Consider the following 22,091-nt stretch of genomic DNA (forward strand, 5'->3'; position numbering starts at 1 on the left):
ATTTAACGATTTCGAACCGCCAGCTAACGAAAACTGTGCCGAATGTTGGCCAGTTCGCCCCCGAACCGTCCCCTTCCTCTACTTCGACTGTTTTATGGCCAAATAAATAATTAAAATGATGCGTGGTGTTAAGTGCCGCCACGTCGAAAAGTTCGGTGGAGAACAACCAGCAGAAACACCAGGAACACCACCACAGCCACGGCAATATCTGAACCACACGCAGTCTGACCAGACCATTTCTTTTGAAAATTTGTCATAAATTTATCGCTTTCGCGACCGGGTTCACTAAACCCCCAACTTGGGCACGTACTTTGTCGCAGTCCGCGCTTAATTGCTTGTCATGTGGCATACATTTCTGCCGCAAATTGGCCACCAGATATGCGACCATTTGAGACGTGACCCTTGGCACGCGGACCACACAGCGCTTGAAGTTCAAGGGCCGCCAAAAGTTGTAACAATGTTTCTCTTGGGTCCACGAAAATTTGCCAGCTGACCTTCAAGTAAAGTGATTTTGATATCAATATCAATCCCAGGGCTTAATTGTAAACATAATTGTAACATAAAGAATCTTTTTTTGCTAAACTGCACAAGCTAGAACTATATCCATTTCATAAACTATTTTACGCATTTTTTGGAGTTCGTTTAACCTTCATGAAATGGAAAATATACCAAAATCGACCCCCATTAAAGTCGGCAACAACTGAATCAGAATAACACTCGGAATTCGGTTTAATTTCTGTTTTTAATGAAGTAATATGCTTTATGAGTGCTCGACTTCTTGCGCACAAAATGTCACTTGTCGCAGCTTCTTGTCTTTGGAGATCTTTTTTTTTATAGGTGTACACGATCGTAAAAGACAACTAACGCATAAAATGAGGTCTAGACTCTAGACCCTAATCTTAACAGATCTTGAACGGCGTTTATCAAAAACGAGAAAAATGGGAAATGGAAAATGAAGTAGCAAGTGTCTCATATATGTATGTGCTTCTTAGTAAATGCTGTCAGTGGAAATTTTCAAGTACTTTAATTTTAAGAAATCTCTTTTAATTGGAAGGCCCTACAGAATGGGATGTCTGTGTTTGAGGAAGTTCGCCTCGTATCCCTCAGTTCCACAGGACATTATGAACAACCTCAAGATGAATACAGCACGTAAGAGGTTATGGAGCTGTCCAAATCCAGAATTCTGATATCATAACACTCCCCAGTAAGTCGTAGTCAGATCAAGTATCTGTATATTCGATTCTACCAGTTTTCAGGAGGAGGCAAAGATCCGCCAAGTCATCTGCACAAGTACAATTTCTATTCAGGACTACTGCAACTAAACCCCTTACTGCCCACCATATTGAACTCCATGTTCGGGGATAAAGTGACAATTACCTTTGTGGATTTCGCTCTGTTTCTGAGCACCTTTCAGGCCCATTCTCTTAAAACCTCCAATGAGCTAAAAAATGTGATGATGGACAAGAAGTTAAGGTGTAAGTTCAACAATATGGTCAAATGCTTCTGAGCCATTTAGGAAGCCCATATTACAGACTGTGAGATCGACAACATGATGATATATGCCATAAGTAAAATGTTAATTCTTTCAGTAATTTTCAATATGTACGATAACAACAAGGACGGTCGTATTACAAAGTATGACTTAGTTGTAGTTGTCCACAAGCTGTTTTCAAATCTATTGGATCACGTGCAGATAATGCGCATTGTGGATACCATGATGAAGGAAATGGATCATACGGACTCGAACCAAATAATGTTCCAAGACTTCTGCAAAGCATTTGCAGTCTTCGATATGACCGAAATGATGGTCACCTGGATACCCGAATACCATGGTCGAACCACAGATGATTTGCAATAAGTAATTCGTTTATTTATTTAACTGCACACAAATTTGAAAATTAAATGTACACATGATTTAGCCGCTGAGAGCAGTTAAAACCTGCGTTAAAAGTTTAAGAACATTAATCAGGGCGGGACTCAAAAATGTTAACAAACTAAGGTCCTTTGATGAAAGACTTGAAAGTGCGCTCGATAAACTGGACAAAAGGGAGTTGTTTACACATGTGGTCCCAGTAGTGCCAGTTATAGAATCAAGGAGTCCAGCAGCTTTAGATGTACGTATTACTTGCATAATCAAGATCTTAAAAAAAAACAATTGATATGCCTTTATACCTTCACATTGTTAAAATTATGAAACAAAACTCACAGTAAAAGCAAATATGGATATGATACGAGCTCCCTTAAAAGTCACCATGATTTTTGAGTTATTCTAGAGCGAAATAGCTGTGCAACTATCAAACAAAACTAAAAACCGTGTGTATATATAGACCAACTTCTCAAATTTGACCGATCACGATACCTTTGCCAAGATACTGCATATCGAAACAATATAGTTCGTGAGTTAGGTTTTAATCACATCGATTCCCGGCCACCGAATGCCAAACTTTATGACTCTATTAGGGCGAAATTCGTATATGCGGCGTGGAAATGAGGTAAGCCAACAAAATGCCAACCAAAAACAAATAAACTTTACTACCTTTGACTCCAGCTGATTGTCCATATGTGCGGATATGCCTTTATATAGTCATACTCCCTTTGAGCCGATCTTTCGGGCGCGTTGAAGGAATCCCGTGGAACTGCCTGTTGTATTTTCGCTTAGCAACATAAATAACATTTTATTGGCAATTTGGTTGCGGAATTAATGTGCATACAGTTGGCAACTTTGGTAATTTATGCAAATAAAACGATCGTAAATTTGGCATTAAAACGCTTATTAAATGATCGTTTATTAACCCACTATTCTGTTCTGTTCGTTTTGGTTCGCTTAATTTGCCGAAATGGATAAGCCCCTCGCTGTTGCAACAAGGTTGCGATTTGTAGCACTTGCATAAATTAAGTGATTAACAGAATTGTTCTCAAATGTTGGCAGCTACTTACAAGATTGATATTATTTACGATCGGACCCCAACGAAATTTCCGTGTGTCTATAACTTCTGGGAAATCGCAGCTACAGCGGCTTAACAATATCTCCTGTGCCCCCAAATTGTTTAATGTATTAGCTGGCGCATTGTGTGTTAATTTGACATTCCTTGGGAATGGGATGCGCATCAGGATCAGGTCTTCGGTTTGGGAATGGGATGGGGAATGGGGATGTTCAGGTCCAACACTCTGAGGAACGACAAACGAGGCTTGTTGCTGTCAAAAGCAAGAATTATAACCATATAAAATCAGTCGGCATGGCCACTGATTCTGTTGCTGCTGACCTGTCCCGGTCTTTATCCCCACTCCTCCTGTCCTCCTGTCCTGCTGTCTTCATGTCCTCCCATCATCATCGTCAGCCCCATCATCATCGTCTCGGACAGGATTAGCAAAATTAATGCGGCAAGCTGGATGCTGAGAATCCCGAGCTGTCAGCGCTTCGAGTCTTCACTTTATCAAAAAAAACTCGGTTGATGTTGGAGAAGGGAGTGGGGTAAACCAAGCTGAAAATGTGGAAGATTCAATAATTCAAAAATATATATATTCTTTTATGATATATAAAATTATGTTTAAAATTTTGAAAGTGCTTCATAACATATTATAGTTGTCTAATAAATTAACTTATCCACCACTTAATTTTGCACAACATGTGAATGTAGTGGCTTACATATTTTTGGAATAATAATCTCCCAAAATCATCGCATTAATCAATGATCCGCCTGAGACAACAAAGCTCATTTCATTCATCCAAACCCTTGTCAAAGGTGACACTGTAGTTCATTCCCCTGCCCCCTGTGTTATTATTTCCCTTTTCTTTTCTCCCAAGTCCGAAAAAACACCTAAATATTGATTGATATCCCCAACGGTTTGGAAAATATTTTAAAAGCGCTCAGCGAATGGCAATGTGACTTTACACAGTGTTATTTCGTCTTTTTGTCCCCTATGAATGTTGATTTGGTAATGGGCCCCAAGAAGGAAGTGAAACTCGTATTCATTCATGGACGCGGTGAATAAACAGTATTCGGGGATTCATTCAGAAAGCATTCTTTGTTCAACCAGCCCACAGGCAACAGGGCCTAGAGCTTGATAATGATGGCTTAATAATTGAAATTTATCAAAATATATTAGGCAAATCGCATTTAAATCCAAATAGCACATTAATTACAGGGTCTTTGAGGAGGCATTTGACATTTGAAGATGTCTTACACCAAAGAAAAAAATGTTTACTCCTTCATTAATATCAATACTTCACTTCGTTCTTTCCATCTTTGTACCTTATTGATATGCAATTTATCAAATTATTTCTCTACGTGTACTGGAAGCTGAGCTAAGCCAAGACCTGGTTAAATAAACCATTCCAATGACAGAGAACTGAGTCCCATAAATTTGGACGGCAATTTACAACGGTCAATTCATAAATTTATTAATGAATTAAGTTATAAGGTAATTTCGCGGCATCCTCTCCAGGTCGCCAGTTCCCCAGTTGGCCACTTGGCCAGTTGACCAGTTCTGCAGACTCCTCTGTTCCCAGCGAACGAAATGCAATCTGCTCAAAACAAAATGATGATCGCTGATGATCGTTGGCAATATATCAACGGCGGAGGCAGACACGGCCTCCTAATCGAATATTGTGGGCCCAGCGAGCCGGTTTCGCGGATTCTCGGAACTGGCCAAAAAGGGATGGCCAACAGCGCAGGAGGAGCGAAATTTAAATGAAGCTGTGGCAGGAATGCAGCAGCAACGATGGATGGTATCGGGGGATCGGCTTAGTTTTATGCCTCGGACATGATTAGCAAACACGACTGGATCCTGCTTTGGGTACTTCCATAATCGTTATCAATGCCGCACCATCATCATCATCACCAGCAGCAAAAGCAAAGCAATAGCAACAGCAACACCGAACGTGCAACGTGCAACAACTTTTGCATTTCTTGTTTATAAATTGGAATTTAAAATTAATTAAGTTGTCGTTTTGCGCTTTTATCCAATTTATAACTAATATGACACCGATTATACGAAATATGTTCACTAATTAACGAACAAACACCGCAACTCTCCACACACCCCCTCTCCATTTCCAGAGTCCTCCGATCCCTCCAAGCCACCGAAGTCCAGGCAGACACTCAGGCAGCATTCAATGTCGCACTTGGCTAAGCTCTTCGGTTTGATACCCTGTAAAGATTACGAAGCTGTTCAATATTTGTAATTAATAGGATACAATTGTCATTTATATTGTACAAACATATAGGAGAAAAATAGTAAGTGAGTACTATGAGTACCTATTAAGTTGAAGAATTTCTAGTTCTTTAAATTAATCACTTATTAAAAAGTGGAACAGGCTTGAGCAGCATGGTGGCTAATTTAGTTGGTAATGATTTTGTAAGAGTATTTAATAGTTCGATTCGCATAGCTTAAGTTTCCATCTTGTTAGTATCCCCGCTGATTTTTGTTGCTTTCGCTGCTGCCGAGTGGATGTTTGTTTCTTAGTTCGCTGCTGATGAGCTGCTTTTGCTTTTGCTTTTTGCCAGCATGCTTTTTGCTCCGTGCTTTCTGGCTGGCAGTTGGATCGTGTCCGCGTGCTCGTAATCTGCTCGCTGAAGACGCGTTGTAAATTGTCTGACAAAGCTTATTTTATTAATTTAAGCCATAAACGCTGGCCTCTCCGACGCTGGAAGCCCGCCTGCCTGCAGCTCCTCTTTGGCTTTGCATATACCCCCGATCGCCGATTCGGGATGTCCAGCACCCTCGACTTCGCTCGACTCCCTGATTCCGCTGAGGAAAACCGCTTCGGGTTTCGAATCAGTTCCATACCCGGCACCAATTTATTGCCATCGTAAAAAGCCGTTTTGCGTTTTAATAAGCCATGTTCGGCTCTTTCGTTTCGGTTGTTAACAGAAGGCGTCGACCATTTCTCTGTCTTTGCTCATTTTTTAGTCTTCTGCATTCTTCGTGCATAACTGGGAACATGGACTGGTGTTTTGGTGTCCGGCGAACTGAAAGTGCCAAGAAATTGGCCAATTGAGTGACACTGTTTTATGTGTTGTTTGTTATGTGTTTATGTTTTTAATGCCAAACTTAGGATAAGCGACTTGGGCGACGGAGAAAAAATGTGTAAGCACTTCAAAACGGTAACTATATAAACAAATTATAACAAATTGCATTGAATAGGCACCTGTCCCAAGGGCTTGTTGGGATTTTAATGAATTTCCCGCATAGATTGCCTAAATTACGGAAATAAAGAAAGAACACCTTCCTTGCCTGCGAGCCAAATAACCAAACTGACCCCCAGTTGACCCCCACAGTCCCACTTGATCTCGAGTGTGGGTTGCAGTGGGTTAGGGGGAATTGTGGGGAGAGGCGGAAGCAACTCCCACCATCAGTATCCAGCACATAATAAAAATAAATATGTCAAAATTAAGTAAGCAGCAACAATTTCCAGGCAGATAAGAAACGCACACAAGAAGTAATAAAAGTGCGAGGGGCGGCGGAGGAGAGCATCGAAAACCCTTTGCTGGCCATAAAACAAGGCGTTGAAAACAGTAAAAAATTGGCAAGAGCCAACTGGGATTCTGCTGAGCAAACAACCTGGCCAGCCCATCAAGATGCCAGTCGAAGTCCAGCTGCAGGTCCTGTTGGCCATCCTCAGCCACATCTTGGCCACATCCACATTCACGTCCACATTCACGTCCACGTCCACGTCCACGTCCATGGGCGATGGGCATGAAAATCGTTTACAAATAAATCAGAAAGCGATAAATAAGGATTTTGTCTCGTAATAACTCAGCGGGAGCCATTTAACATGCAATCATAACGAATCGATGCTGAACGCTTTAGCAGACGGACAGAATCCAGACGGACCCCAAAACCAGGCCCAAGACCACAAACCCATCTCCAAATGGCTGCGAATTGGATGCACTTCAAGAAAATTTGTTACGATTACTTAATACTTATTTTAGATAATTTATAGAGTTATATTGAAATGTAATTAACCAACTAACAAACTATAATAATGTTATTTCAATAATTTTATTTAGTTATCATTTTTTATTTATAAACCTATTTTGCACAGTGCTCTAAGTGTCGAATGGAATCTGAATCTGGATCGGAGGTTGGCAACACGCTTTCACACCAGGCAGTCGCCAAGTGGCTGGATTGGGATTGGGAACGGGAAAGGGACTTTTGGCCAGAATGGCAAGTGGCAAGCAAGTGTGTGTCGAATTGTTGTTGACTTGCTGCAGTTGTCGCTGTTGGTTGTTGTTCCCTTGTTCTTTTTCTGCCTGATCCTGTTGTCGTTCCCGCCCGGGGCATGGAAATAAAGTTGCAACATGGTCGATTCTCGATTCTCACCTCCTGGCAAGGCAGTTGAGTTAGCACAATGACAGGGGCGTTGGCGAGTGACGTTTTTAACATGCTTGTTCCTATCGCGGACTCAATGGCGGCAAGAAGGGCTAAGAACAACGCACTACATGCACTTGGGTGCACTTCATAATTCGCAGCGACGCCAACAACAATGCTGCTTAATTATGTTGTAAAACAATCTGGCGAGCCGTCACTTTGGAGGGGCAGGTCCTTCAGCGACTTCCTTACGCCCACTCCCACTCATTCTGGCCAATAACTCAGCCAGCCATCAAGGGGAAGTAATTAAAATTACAAAAGCCCAGCGTTGACGTTGAGGCCTTTTGCCATAAAATGGCTGCCAGACACGCAGGGCGTATACGTGATTCCCATGACTAATTGCCAGAACTGTGTCACAGGAAACGAGCTGGCTCGATGGCCCGATGGCTTGCTCAATGGCTCCAGCTCTAGCTCCAGCTCCACTCGGGGATCTCGGCTTATGGGGTCAGGCACGCAGGTCTTATCGCGATGCAGTTGCAGTTAGCTGTGGCTAACAAGAAATTAAATTCCATTAAGCCCGCTCAGAATGGTGCACAGTGGCTAAGGATCATTAGTTTCTTCGTGACAGTACTATGGGTTTCTTATTTAATTTTTTGAGTATTTTAAAGTAATCAAATTCTTCATTCATTTACCTATTTTTCTATTTATTTACTTATATATAATAAATTTACTAAAATATATAATTTATATATAGCATATAAACTTGTAAAATGAATATCAATTAAAACCAACAAAACCGTGGATTAATTTATATATTTTAATTTTTTAATGAGAATTCACCTAATAGAATAAATGCATTTACAATGACATAATTCCTTTTCAGAAAACAAATAAGATTTAGCCCACTGTTGTGGGCTCTCTGAAAGCCCAGGCTAATGAAGAGGTGGTAATTTATGTGAACATCTTCACCTGTTCCTAGACACGATTTAATATGCCAGCCGAGGAGTCATGAATGAGCCGAACAGCCGGGATCTGAATGAAGATGTGGGCCTGGACTTGGCTGGGCTGAAAGCCCTGGACCCGGCAATATGCAACCGGCAACCTGCTAGTCGCTGTCTAGTTAGTTAGCCGGTCCAACTAAGTTGGCCACGGAGTGCAGGATTAATTAATTGCCGCTGCCTCGTCAGCAGAGCGGCCGACATGACGTATACGTGACATTTGAGATATGTTCAGCCGCTTAATGTGCGACATTTTGTTTGTTTTGCAGCCTTCTTTCCTGTCGTTGTTGTCGTTGCTGTTGCTGTTGCATTTGCTCTTCTGCTAACAACTTTCGACAATAATCAGTAGCTGCTTTGCATATTTGTGCATATTTGAGCCTGGTAGTCGGCTGCATAATGATGCTGCAGTTGCAGCGTTGTCAAATGACTTGCGTAAATTTATCGTAAATGCCATCAGCTGCAGTTGAGGCTGAGCTGAGCTCCGCCACGTACGTTCGTCCCTCCGTCATTCAGTCATTCAGTCATTCAGTCATTTGTGCATTCAGTCAGGCAGTCTGGCATTCGGTCAGTTTGTCAGTTCGTCAGCCAGGTCGAGATGGCCAATTGTGCGCGGTTGCCAAGGCTACTAATCCTCGTTAATCCATTCAACTGCACTGATGCACTGTCAAAAATATATTTTGATTGATATTCTGTCAAGCGAAGAAGTTACTATTTGGTTAGCATATTCCTAACCCGAAATTATGATCCTCATCTCGAAACTGTAATAGAATGTCACACAGATTTCTCTGAGTGTTCCTGGACAACTCTGGTAGCTGCACATAAATTTGACTGTTGATTGTGGTCTTTGTTGGAGCAGCTTCCTTCTGCAGCTCCGCTCGCACGATATGCTAATGAAATTCAGGCCAAGAACCATCCAATACCATCCTTTACAAGATCGGAGGAGCTAGTGGTCTCAATGCCAGACGTGGCGTGTTAACGGTCTATGTCGTTTGACACATTTAATTGGAGTCAATTGGCCGGGCCAAGAGTGATTGCTGAGGTGGCAATTGGCGCTGCCACAAAGGTGTTGCTTATGCTCGGATATGAGTGTCTGGGAAATGCAAATCCAGTTAATCACTGAACCGATCAAGGAAGTCGATGCGACTATCACATCAACGCATTAGCATTGCAAATTGATAAATGGAGCAAGGGAATCTATTAACTTTGAATTACTTCACTGAGGGATTTATAAAATATTATGTATTTAAATAATTGATAAAAGCTATAATTACAACAATTTGAGTTCAATAAATTTAAGCACCACCATTCCTTTATGAGGCAACAGCCCATAAACGCATTCCAATTCGAGTCCAGAGAATTTGAAATACTCCCGATGAAAGAATGCCAAATTCGAGGTGCTCGCAAAACACCCAAAGGACCTAAATGGCGGCGACAACGGCGCTCCACTCGCCCCAAGAGTCGAAGAGGATGACACACACTAGCGACATTCAATGGAGCTGCGAGCCACGAGATGGAACTGGCGAAGTTGCGGAGTCGCGAACCCGGGCCTGTGTCCCTGTCTCATTGTCATGCCCGGCTTATTGATTGGAATACAATGGATCCTTAAAGTGTGCTTACAAGCGCCGTAACTCAAACAAATTGCAGCGCCCAAACGCCTGACTCAAATGGACGGCGGCAACAGCAACAGCAACTGCGAGTGCAACAGCAACATCCAAGACGACAACGACACTGATCAACAGGCGCGGCGACGTGGATGCGTCGCATATTCCAACGGGGACAGTGGCTTAGGCGAGGGGGGGTGCCAAGTGAATGCGTTTTACATGATGCCTACACGACAGGACAGGAGCGGCCAGTCAGCAGTCCGACAGTCCTAACAAGATAAGCCCCAGACCCACCGAACCGTGGTATCAAACTACACAAACATAATACAATAACTATTAAATGTATTTGACTAAAATGCATTCGTAAGAGATATTCATTTGTAGTGGTTCTTTAAAGTCGAAAGAATAGAGGCCAAATAATTATTATGTTTTTATGATATAATTTTATAAATATTTCGTAGTCAGATAATCCTTTTCTAATTCCATTTACCATATTCATATATTTTCGATATGCTATTCATAGTTATTTTGCAGTCAGTCACACTGTGATGGATCCACTGTGCCGTCGGCTGATTGTTTGGCTTTGTGGCCTCCGCCTCCTGGCCTCCCTAAATTATTCCAAGCTCGCCTCGGAGAGCCACACGGACCCCAGGAACGGACACGGACCAGAGGCGCTACTGACGCGCTTATGTTAAATTTACCAAACAACCGATTTGTATGCAATTTTGCGATCAGGAAGACGCCGGGGGTGGGTGGGGCGCGATCCGGCTGAAATCCAAATCCCAGCGAGACATCATGACGTCGCGGATTTGCAGGGTCGGTGGCCAGGTACCAGTGCCGCCAACACTCCTCCTCCCAGTCCCAGTTGCATCGCCATCGCCATTGTCTGAGTCTGCGCCGCCGTCGCGAAGTCTAGTTTATTGGCGCGACTTTTTATTTGCATTCGAAATGTTTGCTGTTTTTTATGCTCTTTTTTGCAGCTTTGTTTTTGTTCGCGGCTGCTGGCTGCACGTGATGTATGCGACGTGAACCGCCCCGCTGGACAGGCCACTCAACACTGAGAGAAAAGAGTGCGAACTTAAGTGCAGCAGTTTTAAAACCAACAGTCCACGCAGAGGGAAAATTGTGGGATCATGAAATATTCATTCAAATTTAATATATACGAACCACAAGTTTTACACATTCCGCTTCAAACTACCTTATGATAAGTATTAATTCTTTTTGTTAAACTTTTTTTTTTCAGTGAGCTTTGCCTGGCCGAACGGCCACACAATCGCCATAAGTTTTGGCCGCTCTGCAATTATTTGCGGAATTCCTTTTGGAATATATATTGACTCGGACTGGAGTGCCCGGCCAGACTGGCCAACTCAACCAGGAGACTCTCTTCTCTAAAGCCCCGACTCCTCCGGCTGTGACTTGGACCTGGACTTGGACTTGGACTTGGACTAGCTGTGACAGGCCATACAAGGAAGCCCAGCCTGACCGCCAATCGTAAATGTTGCTCGTGTTGCTGTTGTCGCTTCTCTGACTGCGTCTGTGACTTTGACTCGACTCTGGATCCGATTCGGATTTGGATTCTGAATTTGAATTTGAATCTGGACTCCGGCCCGTTTTGCTTTCTGGTCATTCTCTGGCTAATTTGTCAGGTAGTTGCAATCTGCATTCCATTCCGTTTCTTAAAACTTTATATTAAACGGATATCATGTCAGTGTTATCCACTTTCTCATACTCACTCATAAAGAGCCATGCATAATTTGATTACCAACCGCTTAACATTATTTCAATGCAGCTCATTAAAAATAATCATCCATTTGGCATTTTAGCTAACAAGCTCCTCAGCTCATAATTCCGCCAACAAGTTGATTCAATCATGCACACAAGATGGCCAATTCGAGACAAAACCCAGCATTAGCACCCATTGTAGGAGCCAATCTTTGAGTACGGAAAGCTAACAAAGCCCCGCACCCACATATCTTATGGGTACGTTCTACCCACCCACTTATAAGGCCAATTGCACAACAGCCCCAAGTGTCAAATTAGACAAACAGCCAATGCAAACCCAATGCAAACTCGGAAAGTCGGAAAATCAGAAAATCAGAAACACAACTCAACTCGAATCAAATCAAATCAAATGCTCGTTGCAAATTGCATTGCGCTCACTCGCTGTCGGGCTGCTAATTTTCTGCGAATAAAGCCCCCCGAGAAGGATCGGGAAGATATATAGTGGTTCGTCGGCGGATTTGCATGTGGGTGGTCGGCAAATTGCCGGAACGTGAGCACAATTTTTAAATTAACGGCCCAAAAGTGGTTAGAACGGCAGCAGCAACGGTTCAGAATGGCTTCGAATGGCTGCGAAACGGGGAGCCGGGGATGTGGAGCCCTCGAGGCGCATTCCTGCCACAAAACTGTTGCAATTAATTGCATAAAAGTTCTAAATTGTCAGCCAGAACACCGCTCCAACCCACCCACCATACCTCCACTCGCATTGGCGTCTTGGACAAACCTTGCAACTGCAAAGCGCAAAGCGCCGCATTATCCACGAATACGCATCGCACAGTGGTTAACTGCGTATGTAAATATAATGAATTTTAAATTAAAGCAAAATTTAAATTAATTTAAGCAAACCTAATGTTAATTATCAGGGGACAAACCATTCATAAATATTTCAAAACCAAATTAAATTATTGATGAGTTATTAAATAAACCTTTCATTTTATTCCTGTTCATATTTGGTTCATAAATATACAAATGAATGAATATATAAATGAAATAATAACCATGTTTTTGGCATATTCGCAGCCACTGTGCACTGGCGACTTCTCGGTCGTCATGGTCGTGCCTTTCAGTTCGAAACGTGATCGATAGACGGACGACTACCACTGGCAGTTCGTCGAGAACTGCAAATTGGCCCTCGCATTCGCTGTTGCTGTTGCCAAATGTTTGGCCCTAGTCAAATTATGTTCTTGGCCAGTTTGATAATGAAACGGCGAACGGAGGTGGGGGCTATTTGGGGGTCTGGCTTCGGGACCGGGCTCTGCGTGGCCCCTAAAATTGTTTGCTCACACCGTCCCGGAGCAACGCTAATGATTACGTGTTATCGTGTTGTAATTTTACACAGGGCCCTAATGATGAGTCTCCAGTCTGATCGGATCGGATGGGATAGGATCCGTTCGGCTCGGTTCGAATGGTTACCAATGGGCTGGGTCCCAGCATATTCACATCCATCTCCATCTGCGAACGATCGGAGCGAATCGATCTGGCTCCGGGTTAGACACTAACTGGGCTCATCATGGAGCGTTAACAAGCTCATTTTTCTAAACTTGACGTGCTGAGTCCACCAGCCAACCAACCAACTAGAGATCCACTTAGGCAAAAGATCTTCGCAGATTATCGTAGCCGGCCAGCGAGCGGGCCAATTTACTTGGCTACTTTCGGACATTTGGACGTTTCGGGCGCTCGGACGGTGGGATCATAAATAGTTTATAATGTCCTGGCACTTGGCCAATAAACGATATGTAATGCATATGAAGAGTAAGGAATTTGGGTTTTAACACTTCTGATTGATTGCTTAAAGCATGAATTTACATTTATTTAAACTTAAGCTAGCTAAATTTTAATTATATTATATTTCAGCAGTAGAAAGGAGAAGATATGGTTTAAGGGTTTTTTTGCACTTTAAAGTAAGCTAAATAACCACAACATTTGACTAGTTTTCGAAAAGTATGCAACATAAGGTATAGCAATTCGAATAAGATTTTATGCTGTTTTCGGATTGGAATCGATGCAACCATAATTATGGACAAAACGATGCCACAAACAAACGCCCACGACAAATTTGGTTGCACTGACACAGCCGGGTTTTGATTGCATATGGCCCGGCATATTAAACTGGAATTCATTGAATGCTGGCCAAAGACAAAACGCTTTCCAGCCGCCAAATCAGATGACGGCGGAAAGGAAAGTCGGGGAGTCCACGAAGTTCTTGGGGAGCATATTAAATTGAATTTTTATGTTCTCACAGCCCGGGAAAATCATGTGCCATGGCCATAAAAGCCAAGGATCGCTCCGGTTCAGATCGTCTTGGTTCGGTCTCGATGCGCTGAGTGTGTGGGTTAATAAATAGCCCCGGCAGCGGCGAGCTACGGGGCAATAGCGGGTTAAGCAGGGCCCTCGATGGTACGCCAAATTATGGTTATTTAAATAAACAGCACACGATTTGATTTGGTGGCCCGAAAGTGTTGCCAGCGCGCCTCCGAAATTGGAGGACTGACGCGTCGACGTCTGGAAATTATGTTGTAGTTGGGCCCGATCATGCGGCAGGATAGTTGCACCTCCTCCGCCGATGATGATGGTAATGATGATGATGATGCCGCTGCTCCGGACGGCAAGGGGATGTGCCATCAACTCTTGATTGAGTAACGCCCCATCACCAGAAGTGGCGTCTAATTACGAGTGCCAGCAGGAGTTGGACGACTGGCCAGGCCGATCTGGATGCGTCATTAGCCATTAGCCGCACTGTGCGGCATTGACCCGGCCAAATCGGCGATAAGACTCGTGATAAGCAAACACGCATAAGCCAAATGGCTGCACAGGAAAATAAATACAAAAATTCGCAAAAAATACACAACAGAAACGCACAAAATATTAAGACAAGTGCAATTTATCTAAATCTAACTATTAAAATCGAAAAACATATCTTCATATTGATATTGATCTGACTAATAAGACTAATTCGAAAATGTGTATCTTTGCTGTTCGAATATTTAGGATGCCACGTAATCTTGGACTAACTTAAACTAAATGCAATGTTTTTAAGGCACATTTTTTCCGTGTGGATGCCCCTTTGGTGCTGTGACCTTTTCCCGACTGCTGAACTGTTCTGGAGTTAAGTGAACTGACCATCCATCGTTGGCGTTGCGGTGTTTTGTTTATTTTGAGGCTATAATTTAAGCGGGTAATTGCACGCTGGCGGCCAGAATTTGTAACTAAACTGCAAATTAGCAGCCAATTCCCAGGCCGATTAATAACCATAATTATTGGCTCAAGCGCTGACGAGCGAACGTCTGGAGTTTGAGACTCTCGATCTTCTCGCGAGGATGCGGATCTCGATGCGGCGGAGGCTGCTGCCCTGCCTGCAAATTGCACTTGGCCATGGCCCCGTCTTTGAGCCACTTCAGCTGGCCGGCAATTGCCGATTCGTGATACACCCGGGCGCATGTGGGCTGCACTGCGAGAAATTCGGTGCAGGTCATCACAAATAACATTCGACGTACTGCTGTTTTAAATACATTTTAACGAACTTAATTTCTTAAAGTTTCAGTAAAAAATTGTAACTGAACGAACGAACAAAGTATGTGTTGCTATATTATTAACTATTTTCTTAACTTAACTAACTTTCTTAACTTCTTGTATTTCTTATATAGGATTGCAATTTCACTTTAGGATTGCAAACAATTCTTTTCAGTGTCGCTCCTGGACTTCTCGACATCCCCTCGCCACCCGGCTGCAATTTAAATAGTGAGCGCCTGGCTTAATTACACAAAACAGGCAACACGGGAGGCAGTCAGGCTCGGATCGGGATATATATGCACTATGTTCCCTCGCCGGCGGCGCAGTCTTCGCTTCGAGTCTGGATCTTGAACTGGACCACTTTTGATGGACATGTGTCTAATGAAGCGGCCTAATTAATGTGCATAGCGGACGCGAGTCTCGGCCCTTTGGAGGGAGCATGCAAATGGGCTGGCAAGGAGTGGGAAGGAGGATGCTGTGCGGATGTGGAGTGTTGAAAGCCTTGAGTGGTCAAATACGGATGGGACAAGAAATTACCGGCATTACGCTAAGGCCGGCCGACCGGATAAATTAATAAATGTCGATACCCAATTAAACTGTCCGAATATAATGCACGCTATAAATTTGTGGGGCAACCCAGAACGAATAGAGACATCCACTATCCAATTATCGAGCGCATGATTAACTGCTCGAGGTCAGCGGCAAGGAAAGAAGAAAAATGCGATATTGCAAGTAATTGCACAGCCAACCCAGCAGAAGAGCCGAAAAACGGGAATTCATAATGTGTGCCTAGGTTTTAGCAAACGGAAAGAAACTCAAGAGTATCGTAAATCACAAAGTCGTTTAAATTGTAACGGTTGCAGTAGATCGAAACCGCCAGTCAATCGGTCTATCGGTATTTTTATTAGCCATAAACAATAATATATTAATATTTGTATTAAAGTGACAAGATAAGATTTTTGCTGCATATCATGTAGTTAAAGTCAAGGCATTAAAATACTTGATGAATAAAATAGTGTGCAATTATTTTCTACTAATTTCAAGCTTAGCTAGTTTTGAAAAGTGGCGCGCTCTTTTGTAATAGCCATGTGGAAAAGCAGTATTTTCATATGAAAATTTGGTTACACTATTGTTATATGAAGCTGATAAGACATTGGTTCGGAAAAAAATCGCAATTTAAAATATTAATACTATTTTAATTTTAAGCTACCTTATAAAATAATAAAAACTTACAATAGAATGGTTTGAATTGGTTTGAAGCACCGTCTTATCGAAACTTCGTCCCTGAAATTTAAAATCGATCGCAGATATCGCAATCGATTTCAGGTGGATAACATAATATACAAAACCATTTTGTAAGGAACAGCTGATATACAATTTCCTATACAATATCATTTCTCCATAAAAGAAGCCAACACGGACGCAAAGATGGTCAACATCACTTTACCGAACACTGAGGAGCGTGTGAACCTCTTGAAATCGCGCATCAACAGGCTGGGTGACATTAGGGTGGCCGGCGATGTTTGCGCACGTGAAATTGCAATGAAAACCAAAAATTTTACGGAGGACGAGCTGTGCCAACTGGTCCAAGAAGCCCTGCATGAAGCCATTGTCCGGACTCACGTCACCAGATGCCCGGAGGGCCTTCAAGTCACTCAGGTCGATCTCCTGGCCGCGGTCAAGATCATTCAGCCACGATTTGGCCGGCAGGAGGAGACTCTCCAGCTGCTCATGCCATATGAATATCTGGATCGTACCGCTTTCGATCCGAATGAACTCCTGTTCACCGGACGCCCAAGATGGTCATGCCATCTGGTCGAAGGTAAGCCCAAGTCAGGCCTAACTACGGTGGCCGCTCAAATGGCTTTGAAAACAGACTGCCCTTTTATGAAATACATCTCGTCGGCCGATTTGCTGGGACTTAGCGATTACGAAAAATGTCAGAGAATACGGGAAGTCCTAGAGGACGCCTATGTTTCCAGGCGCAGCTGCGTCATCATTGACGACTTCGAGCGAGTCATTGGTTACGGCGCCCTGGGTAAGCGGTACTCCAAGGAGTTCCTGCAGATGCTGATGGTTCTTCTGAAGAAACAACCGCCCAACAGCCACGAGCTCATCATCATTTGCACAACCAATCGTCTCGATGTCCTGGAGGAACTGGGCTTGCTATCCGTTTTCACTTCAGTTCACAATGTGCCAAATGTTTGCACGCCTAAAGAACTTATGGCCATAGTGGAAGCTTCAAACCGATTCAAGCCCGAGGAGCTACGCCAAATTGAGATCGCCATGGATGGCCGGAACGTCTCCATTGGCATCAAACGGTTGCTTGACCTGATTGCGTGGGTGAATCCCCTAAAGCCCGACCGTCGAGCTGCCAAATTGCTGAAGAAATTGGGCGAAGCAATGGGATGGGTAGGGAACCATTCTAGTCCACTTGTACCTCAATACATTTAAGACGTTAGGTTAGGAAATGCCATATTGTATCTACAATTCCAGGAAAATAATTCCAAGTAATCCAAATAATGAGTAATGCATAATATTTTAAGTAACCACGTAACCATATAAAACCATGTAAAAATAAGATTACATTATATTTTGTATGAATTTGCTTCCATTGCATTGCAATGTTCTTAAGACTAAAATGAACAGCTAATGTGATTGGCATAACAGGTATTATAACCACATTGTGCTATAAAAGCAAAAATAAAGCGATTTTAAATGCAAATGCTACCCATTTTATCGTTCTTTACTCAGAGGATTTGGCTTTTGATGCAACACATTTGTTGGATTCTTTTCTTCACCAATCCTGGTGCTGCAGAGCCGCTTAGCAACAGCGACGAAGTCTTGAATGCGGGGGATATATGTATGTTTGAAAAATGCAAATGCGCGCCATTGAATTCAAATTTGCGCTGGCGGTGCCGTAGCAGGCAGCTTTTGCTCGCACTCACATAGCATACACACACGCAATGCCGAACAGGGTTGCACTCCCTCAACGGGCTATCAGCTGTTTGAGGCAATTTCGGGAGTTTATTATAAAATTGCTACGAAAATGTCAATTGAAAAAGCCCACCGGATGAGAGCGATCAAATGCCCAACGGATGAGCTGTCCCTGACGAACAAGGCGATTGTGAATGTGTCCGATTTCACGGAGGAGGTCAAGTGAGTGTTGGTTTTTGTTGTTTTTCCACTTCCTACGTGGGCGTACGAGCCTATGGAAACTTTCGCTTGTGCTAATGACGCACCGCTTGATACCCTGCAGATATGTGGACATCTCGCCGGGCCCGGGGCTGCACTACATCTTCGCGCTGGAGAAGATCAGCGGGCCGGAGCTGCCGCTCGGCCACGTCGGATTCTCGCTGGTCCAGCGCAAGTGGGCCACGCTCTCCATCAACCAGGAAATAGACGTGCGGCCGTACCGATTCGACGCCAGCGCCGATATCATAACACTGGTCTCCTTCGAGACGGACTTCCTGCAGAAGAAGACCACCACGCAGGAGCCCTACGACTCCGACGAGATGGCCAAGGAGTTCCTCATGCAGTTCGCCGGAATGCCGCTGACCGTCGGCCAAACGCTCGTCTTTCAGGTACTGGTGTGGATGTGGCTCCCCCATAAATGTATGCAGAATAGAAACATAGATACAATAGGACTGAAACGGAGGTAGAAATCTGGAGAGGATTAGTGATACATATATGCCAGAGCCAGTTAAAATACTAGCCAATTCAATGAGGGTTCTCGACTTATCTCGGGCGCGCCTATTCGTTATTTCACCATTTATTGTGTGCACTTGTAATAACTTTGGTTTTGTTTAACTATACAAAAAGATTTATACGTTCATAGCAAAACGGTAGTGAGAATATTCGTTATTTGTGTTATTCCATATTCGTTATTTTATATTTACTGACGTGTCTTGATTGGCATGAGATGCTGAATCTCACTTTCCACTTTTGGACAGTGACCTAATGCAAATATTAACAAGGTAGCTTACCTCCAACAATTAGAACCCCTATGACACGTAACTCTCCCTTAGATCATCTTTTTGCCTCTCTGTCAAATCTTTTTTAATAATTCAGCATACAATGTCCCCCTTTTGTAAGAACTAAAAATAGTGTGTTAGGCTGCCCTCATAGGATCTTAAAATAGTAATTCTTTTAACATGCTCCTTAATGTAGATCGTTATTTTGCTAATAAGGATGTTTTCCGCCTTTCAGTTCAAAGACAAGAAGTTCCTGGGCCTCGCTGTAAAAACGCTGGAGGCAGTGGATCCACGAACAGTGGGCGATTCCCTACCGAAGACCCGGAACGTGCGATTCGGCCGCATCCTCGGTAACACGGTGGTGCAGTTCGAGAAGGCCGAGAACTCCGTGCTGAACCTGCAGGGTCGCTCCAAGGGTAAGATAGTGCGGCAGTCCATCATAAATCCGGACTGGGACTTTGGCAAGATGGGCATTGGTGGCCTAGACAAAGAGTTCAATGCGATTTTCCGACGCGCCTTCGCCTCTCGTGTTTTTCCGCCGGAACTTGTCGAGCAACTGGGCATCAAGCACGTGAAGGGTATTCTGTTGTACGGACCACCAGGCACGGGAAAAACCCTGATGGCCCGGCAAATAGGTACCATGCTGAATGCCCGCGAACCCAAGATCGTAAATGGACCGCAGATCCTGGACAAGTACGTGGGTGAATCAGAGGCCAATATCCGGCGACTGTTTGCCGAGGCCGAGGAGGAGGAAAAGCGCTTGGGACCGAACAGTGGACTGCACATCATCATCTTCGACGAGATCGACGCCATTTGCAAGGCTCGCGGATCCGTGGCCGGTAATAGTGGTGTCCACGACACGGTCGTCAATCAACTGCTAGCCAAGATCGACGGCGTGGAGCAGTTGAACAACATCCTGGTGATAGGAATGACCAACCGGCGCGACATGATCGATGAGGCCCTGCTGCGACCTGGACGCTTGGAAGTGCAAATGGAGATCAGCTTGCCCAACGAGCAGGGTCGCGTCCAGATCCTGAACATCCACACCAAGCGTATGCGAGACTTTAACAAGATAGCTAACGATGTGGACAACAATGAGATCGCGGCTAGGACAAAGAACTTCAGTGGCGCAGAGTTGGAGGGCCTGGTTAGAGCGGCCCAATCCACGGCCATGAACCGGTTAATAAAGGCGGATTCAAAGGTATATGATGCACAGCATGGCGTGAAAGCGTATTTGCTTTTGTTGATGATGTTATCTCTAGGTTTCGGTTTAGGTTTTCGTATAATTTCGAGTAATTTGGTTTCGGTAAACCAAGAAATCGCTTAACGTTCGATTGGATACCACTATTCTAAAATTACCCCAATCATCATTTGCTTTTTTACGATCCAAGGTTCACGTGGATCCAGAGGCTATGGAAAAACTGCGTGTTACGCGGGCCGACTTTCTGCACGCATTGGACAACGACATCAAGCCCGCCTTTGGAGCAGCCCAGGAGATGTTGGACAATCTGCTGGCGCGCGGCATTATAAACTGGGGCCCACCGGTCACCGAACTCCTGGAGGACGGAATGCTCTCCGTGCAGCAGGCGAAGGCCACTGAGAGCTCTGGCCTGGTGTCTGTTCTCATCGAAGGAGCTCCCAACTCCGGCAAATCAGCGCTGGCCGCTAATCTGGCCCAGTTGAGCGATTTCCCGTTCGTTAAGGTCTGCTCCCCGGAGGATATGGTAGGATTTACGGAGTCAGCCAAGTGCCTGCACATCCGCAAGATCTTCGACGACGCCTATCGCTCCACTTTGAGCTGCATTGTGGTGGACAATGTGGAGCGATTGCTAGACTACGGTCCAATTGGACCCAGATACTCCAATCTCACGCTGCAGGCGCTACTGGTTCTACTGAAAAAGCAGCCGCCAAAGGGTAGAAAACTGCTGATCCTGTGCACTTCCAGCCGGCGGGACGTTCTCGAGGAGATGGAGATGCTCTCGGCTTTCACGTCCGTCCTGCATGTGTCCAATCTCTCAACTCCCGAGCACGTGCTTGCCGTGCTGGATGATTCGGATTTGTTCAGTCCCGAGGAGCTGCAGAGCATTGCCAGGAAAATGGCGGGTAAGCGATTGTGTATCGGCATCAAGAAGCTGCTGTCCCTCATCGATATGATCCGGCAATCGGAGCCCCACCAGCGGGTTATCAAGTTCCTCAGCAAAATGGAGGAGGAGGGCGGTCTGGAAATGGATAGGGTGCTAGGGCACTAGCTACGCCTTTAAATTAATTTACATTCCATTATCAAACAGCAGGGTGGTTCGATTTGATTGATGCAAACTGAAAAACGGTTGCTTGTCTTTAAAATTAAAAAAAAAACAAAAAAAATTTGTGTCGTTACAAAAATACTTATTGTTTTGGGAACGTAAGATAAAATCAAATATTGAGTATAATATTCTAACGCTTTACTTAACCATGCTATACTCCGTTTAAGTTCCACTAAAAAAAAATATAATAAAGCGTAACTGAGACCAACTTGTGAGATATAGTCAAGTAACTTGTAAGTTTTGAATTTAATGGTACCAACGAACTTAAAGAACTCGCATTAGCGACGAAGAATAATCCGTCGATGTCCACCATGAAAACCGCAGTTTGGGCGCATTTACATTTTACATTTACATAGAGAATTTGATACAAACATGATGTATTTTATATGGATTTTACGGATATTGCATTTACCAAGATAACTGAAAACGACAAAAATCCGATAATGCAGACCTAATAGATTGATCTTTTAAATAAAAATTGATTTAAAGCATTTGAATATTTTAACCAGGTTTATAAGCTTTATAGCGATTTTACTGATACTTAAGAACTATAATTCTGAAAATTATACTACAGAGAGCGCACAATTTTGAATAGATGTGATTTTTATTTAC

General features: G+C 43.7%; 3 protein-coding genes and 1 long non-coding RNA gene across 6 annotated transcripts; 3 read left to right on the forward strand and 1 right to left on the reverse strand.

Moving 5' to 3' along the window:
* The first annotated feature begins 1,017 nt into the window (after positions 1–1,017).
* On the forward strand, positions 1,018–1,906 carry LOC117143966 (calcineurin B homologous protein 3). 3 transcript variants are annotated; one of them, XM_033308900.1, is made up of 3 exons: positions 1,018–1,149; positions 1,206–1,475; positions 1,590–1,906. In XM_033308900.1, the coding sequence occupies exons 1-3, from the start codon at positions 1,065–1,067 to the stop codon at positions 1,856–1,858; spliced, it is 624 nt and encodes a 207-aa protein (XP_033164791.1). In that variant the 5' UTR covers positions 1,018–1,064; the 3' UTR covers positions 1,859–1,906. The 3 variants fall into 3 exon arrangements, with proteins under 3 accessions (XP_033164791.1, XP_033164793.1, XP_033164792.1); XM_033308902.1 differs by having other exon boundaries at positions 1,059–1,204; positions 1,250–1,475; XM_033308901.1 differs by having other exon boundaries at positions 1,059–1,204; positions 1,257–1,475.
* Positions 1,849–2,312, reverse strand: LOC117143967. Its single transcript, XR_004459623.1, has 2 exons — positions 2,207–2,312; positions 1,849–2,140 (listed from the first exon to the last, which is right to left on the reverse strand). It is a non-coding gene; the product is annotated as an uncharacterized LOC117143967 (long non-coding RNA).
* A 14,212-nt stretch (positions 2,313–16,524) lies between these two features.
* On the forward strand, positions 16,525–17,927 carry LOC117143400 (vesicle-fusing ATPase 2). The gene has a single exon (XM_033308089.1). The coding sequence runs from the start codon at positions 16,631–16,633 to the stop codon at positions 17,654–17,656; it is 1,026 nt and encodes a 341-aa protein (XP_033163980.1). The 5' UTR covers positions 16,525–16,630; the 3' UTR covers positions 17,657–17,927.
* A 253-nt stretch (positions 17,928–18,180) lies between these two features.
* LOC117143399 (vesicle-fusing ATPase 2) lies at positions 18,181–21,705 on the forward strand. The gene is made up of 4 exons (XM_033308088.1): positions 18,181–18,361; positions 18,462–18,786; positions 19,412–20,377; positions 20,568–21,705. Exons 1-4 carry the CDS (start codon positions 18,252–18,254, stop codon positions 21,423–21,425), a joined length of 2,259 nt encoding a protein of 752 aa, XP_033163979.1. The 5' UTR covers positions 18,181–18,251; the 3' UTR covers positions 21,426–21,705.
* Positions 21,706–22,091: the final 386 nt, after the last annotated feature.

This window comes from Drosophila mauritiana, chromosome 3R (assembly GCF_004382145.1).
Source record: "Drosophila mauritiana strain mau12 chromosome 3R, ASM438214v1, whole genome shotgun sequence".
In the NCBI taxonomy this organism is placed as follows: domain Eukaryota; kingdom Metazoa; phylum Arthropoda; class Insecta; order Diptera; family Drosophilidae; genus Drosophila; species Drosophila mauritiana.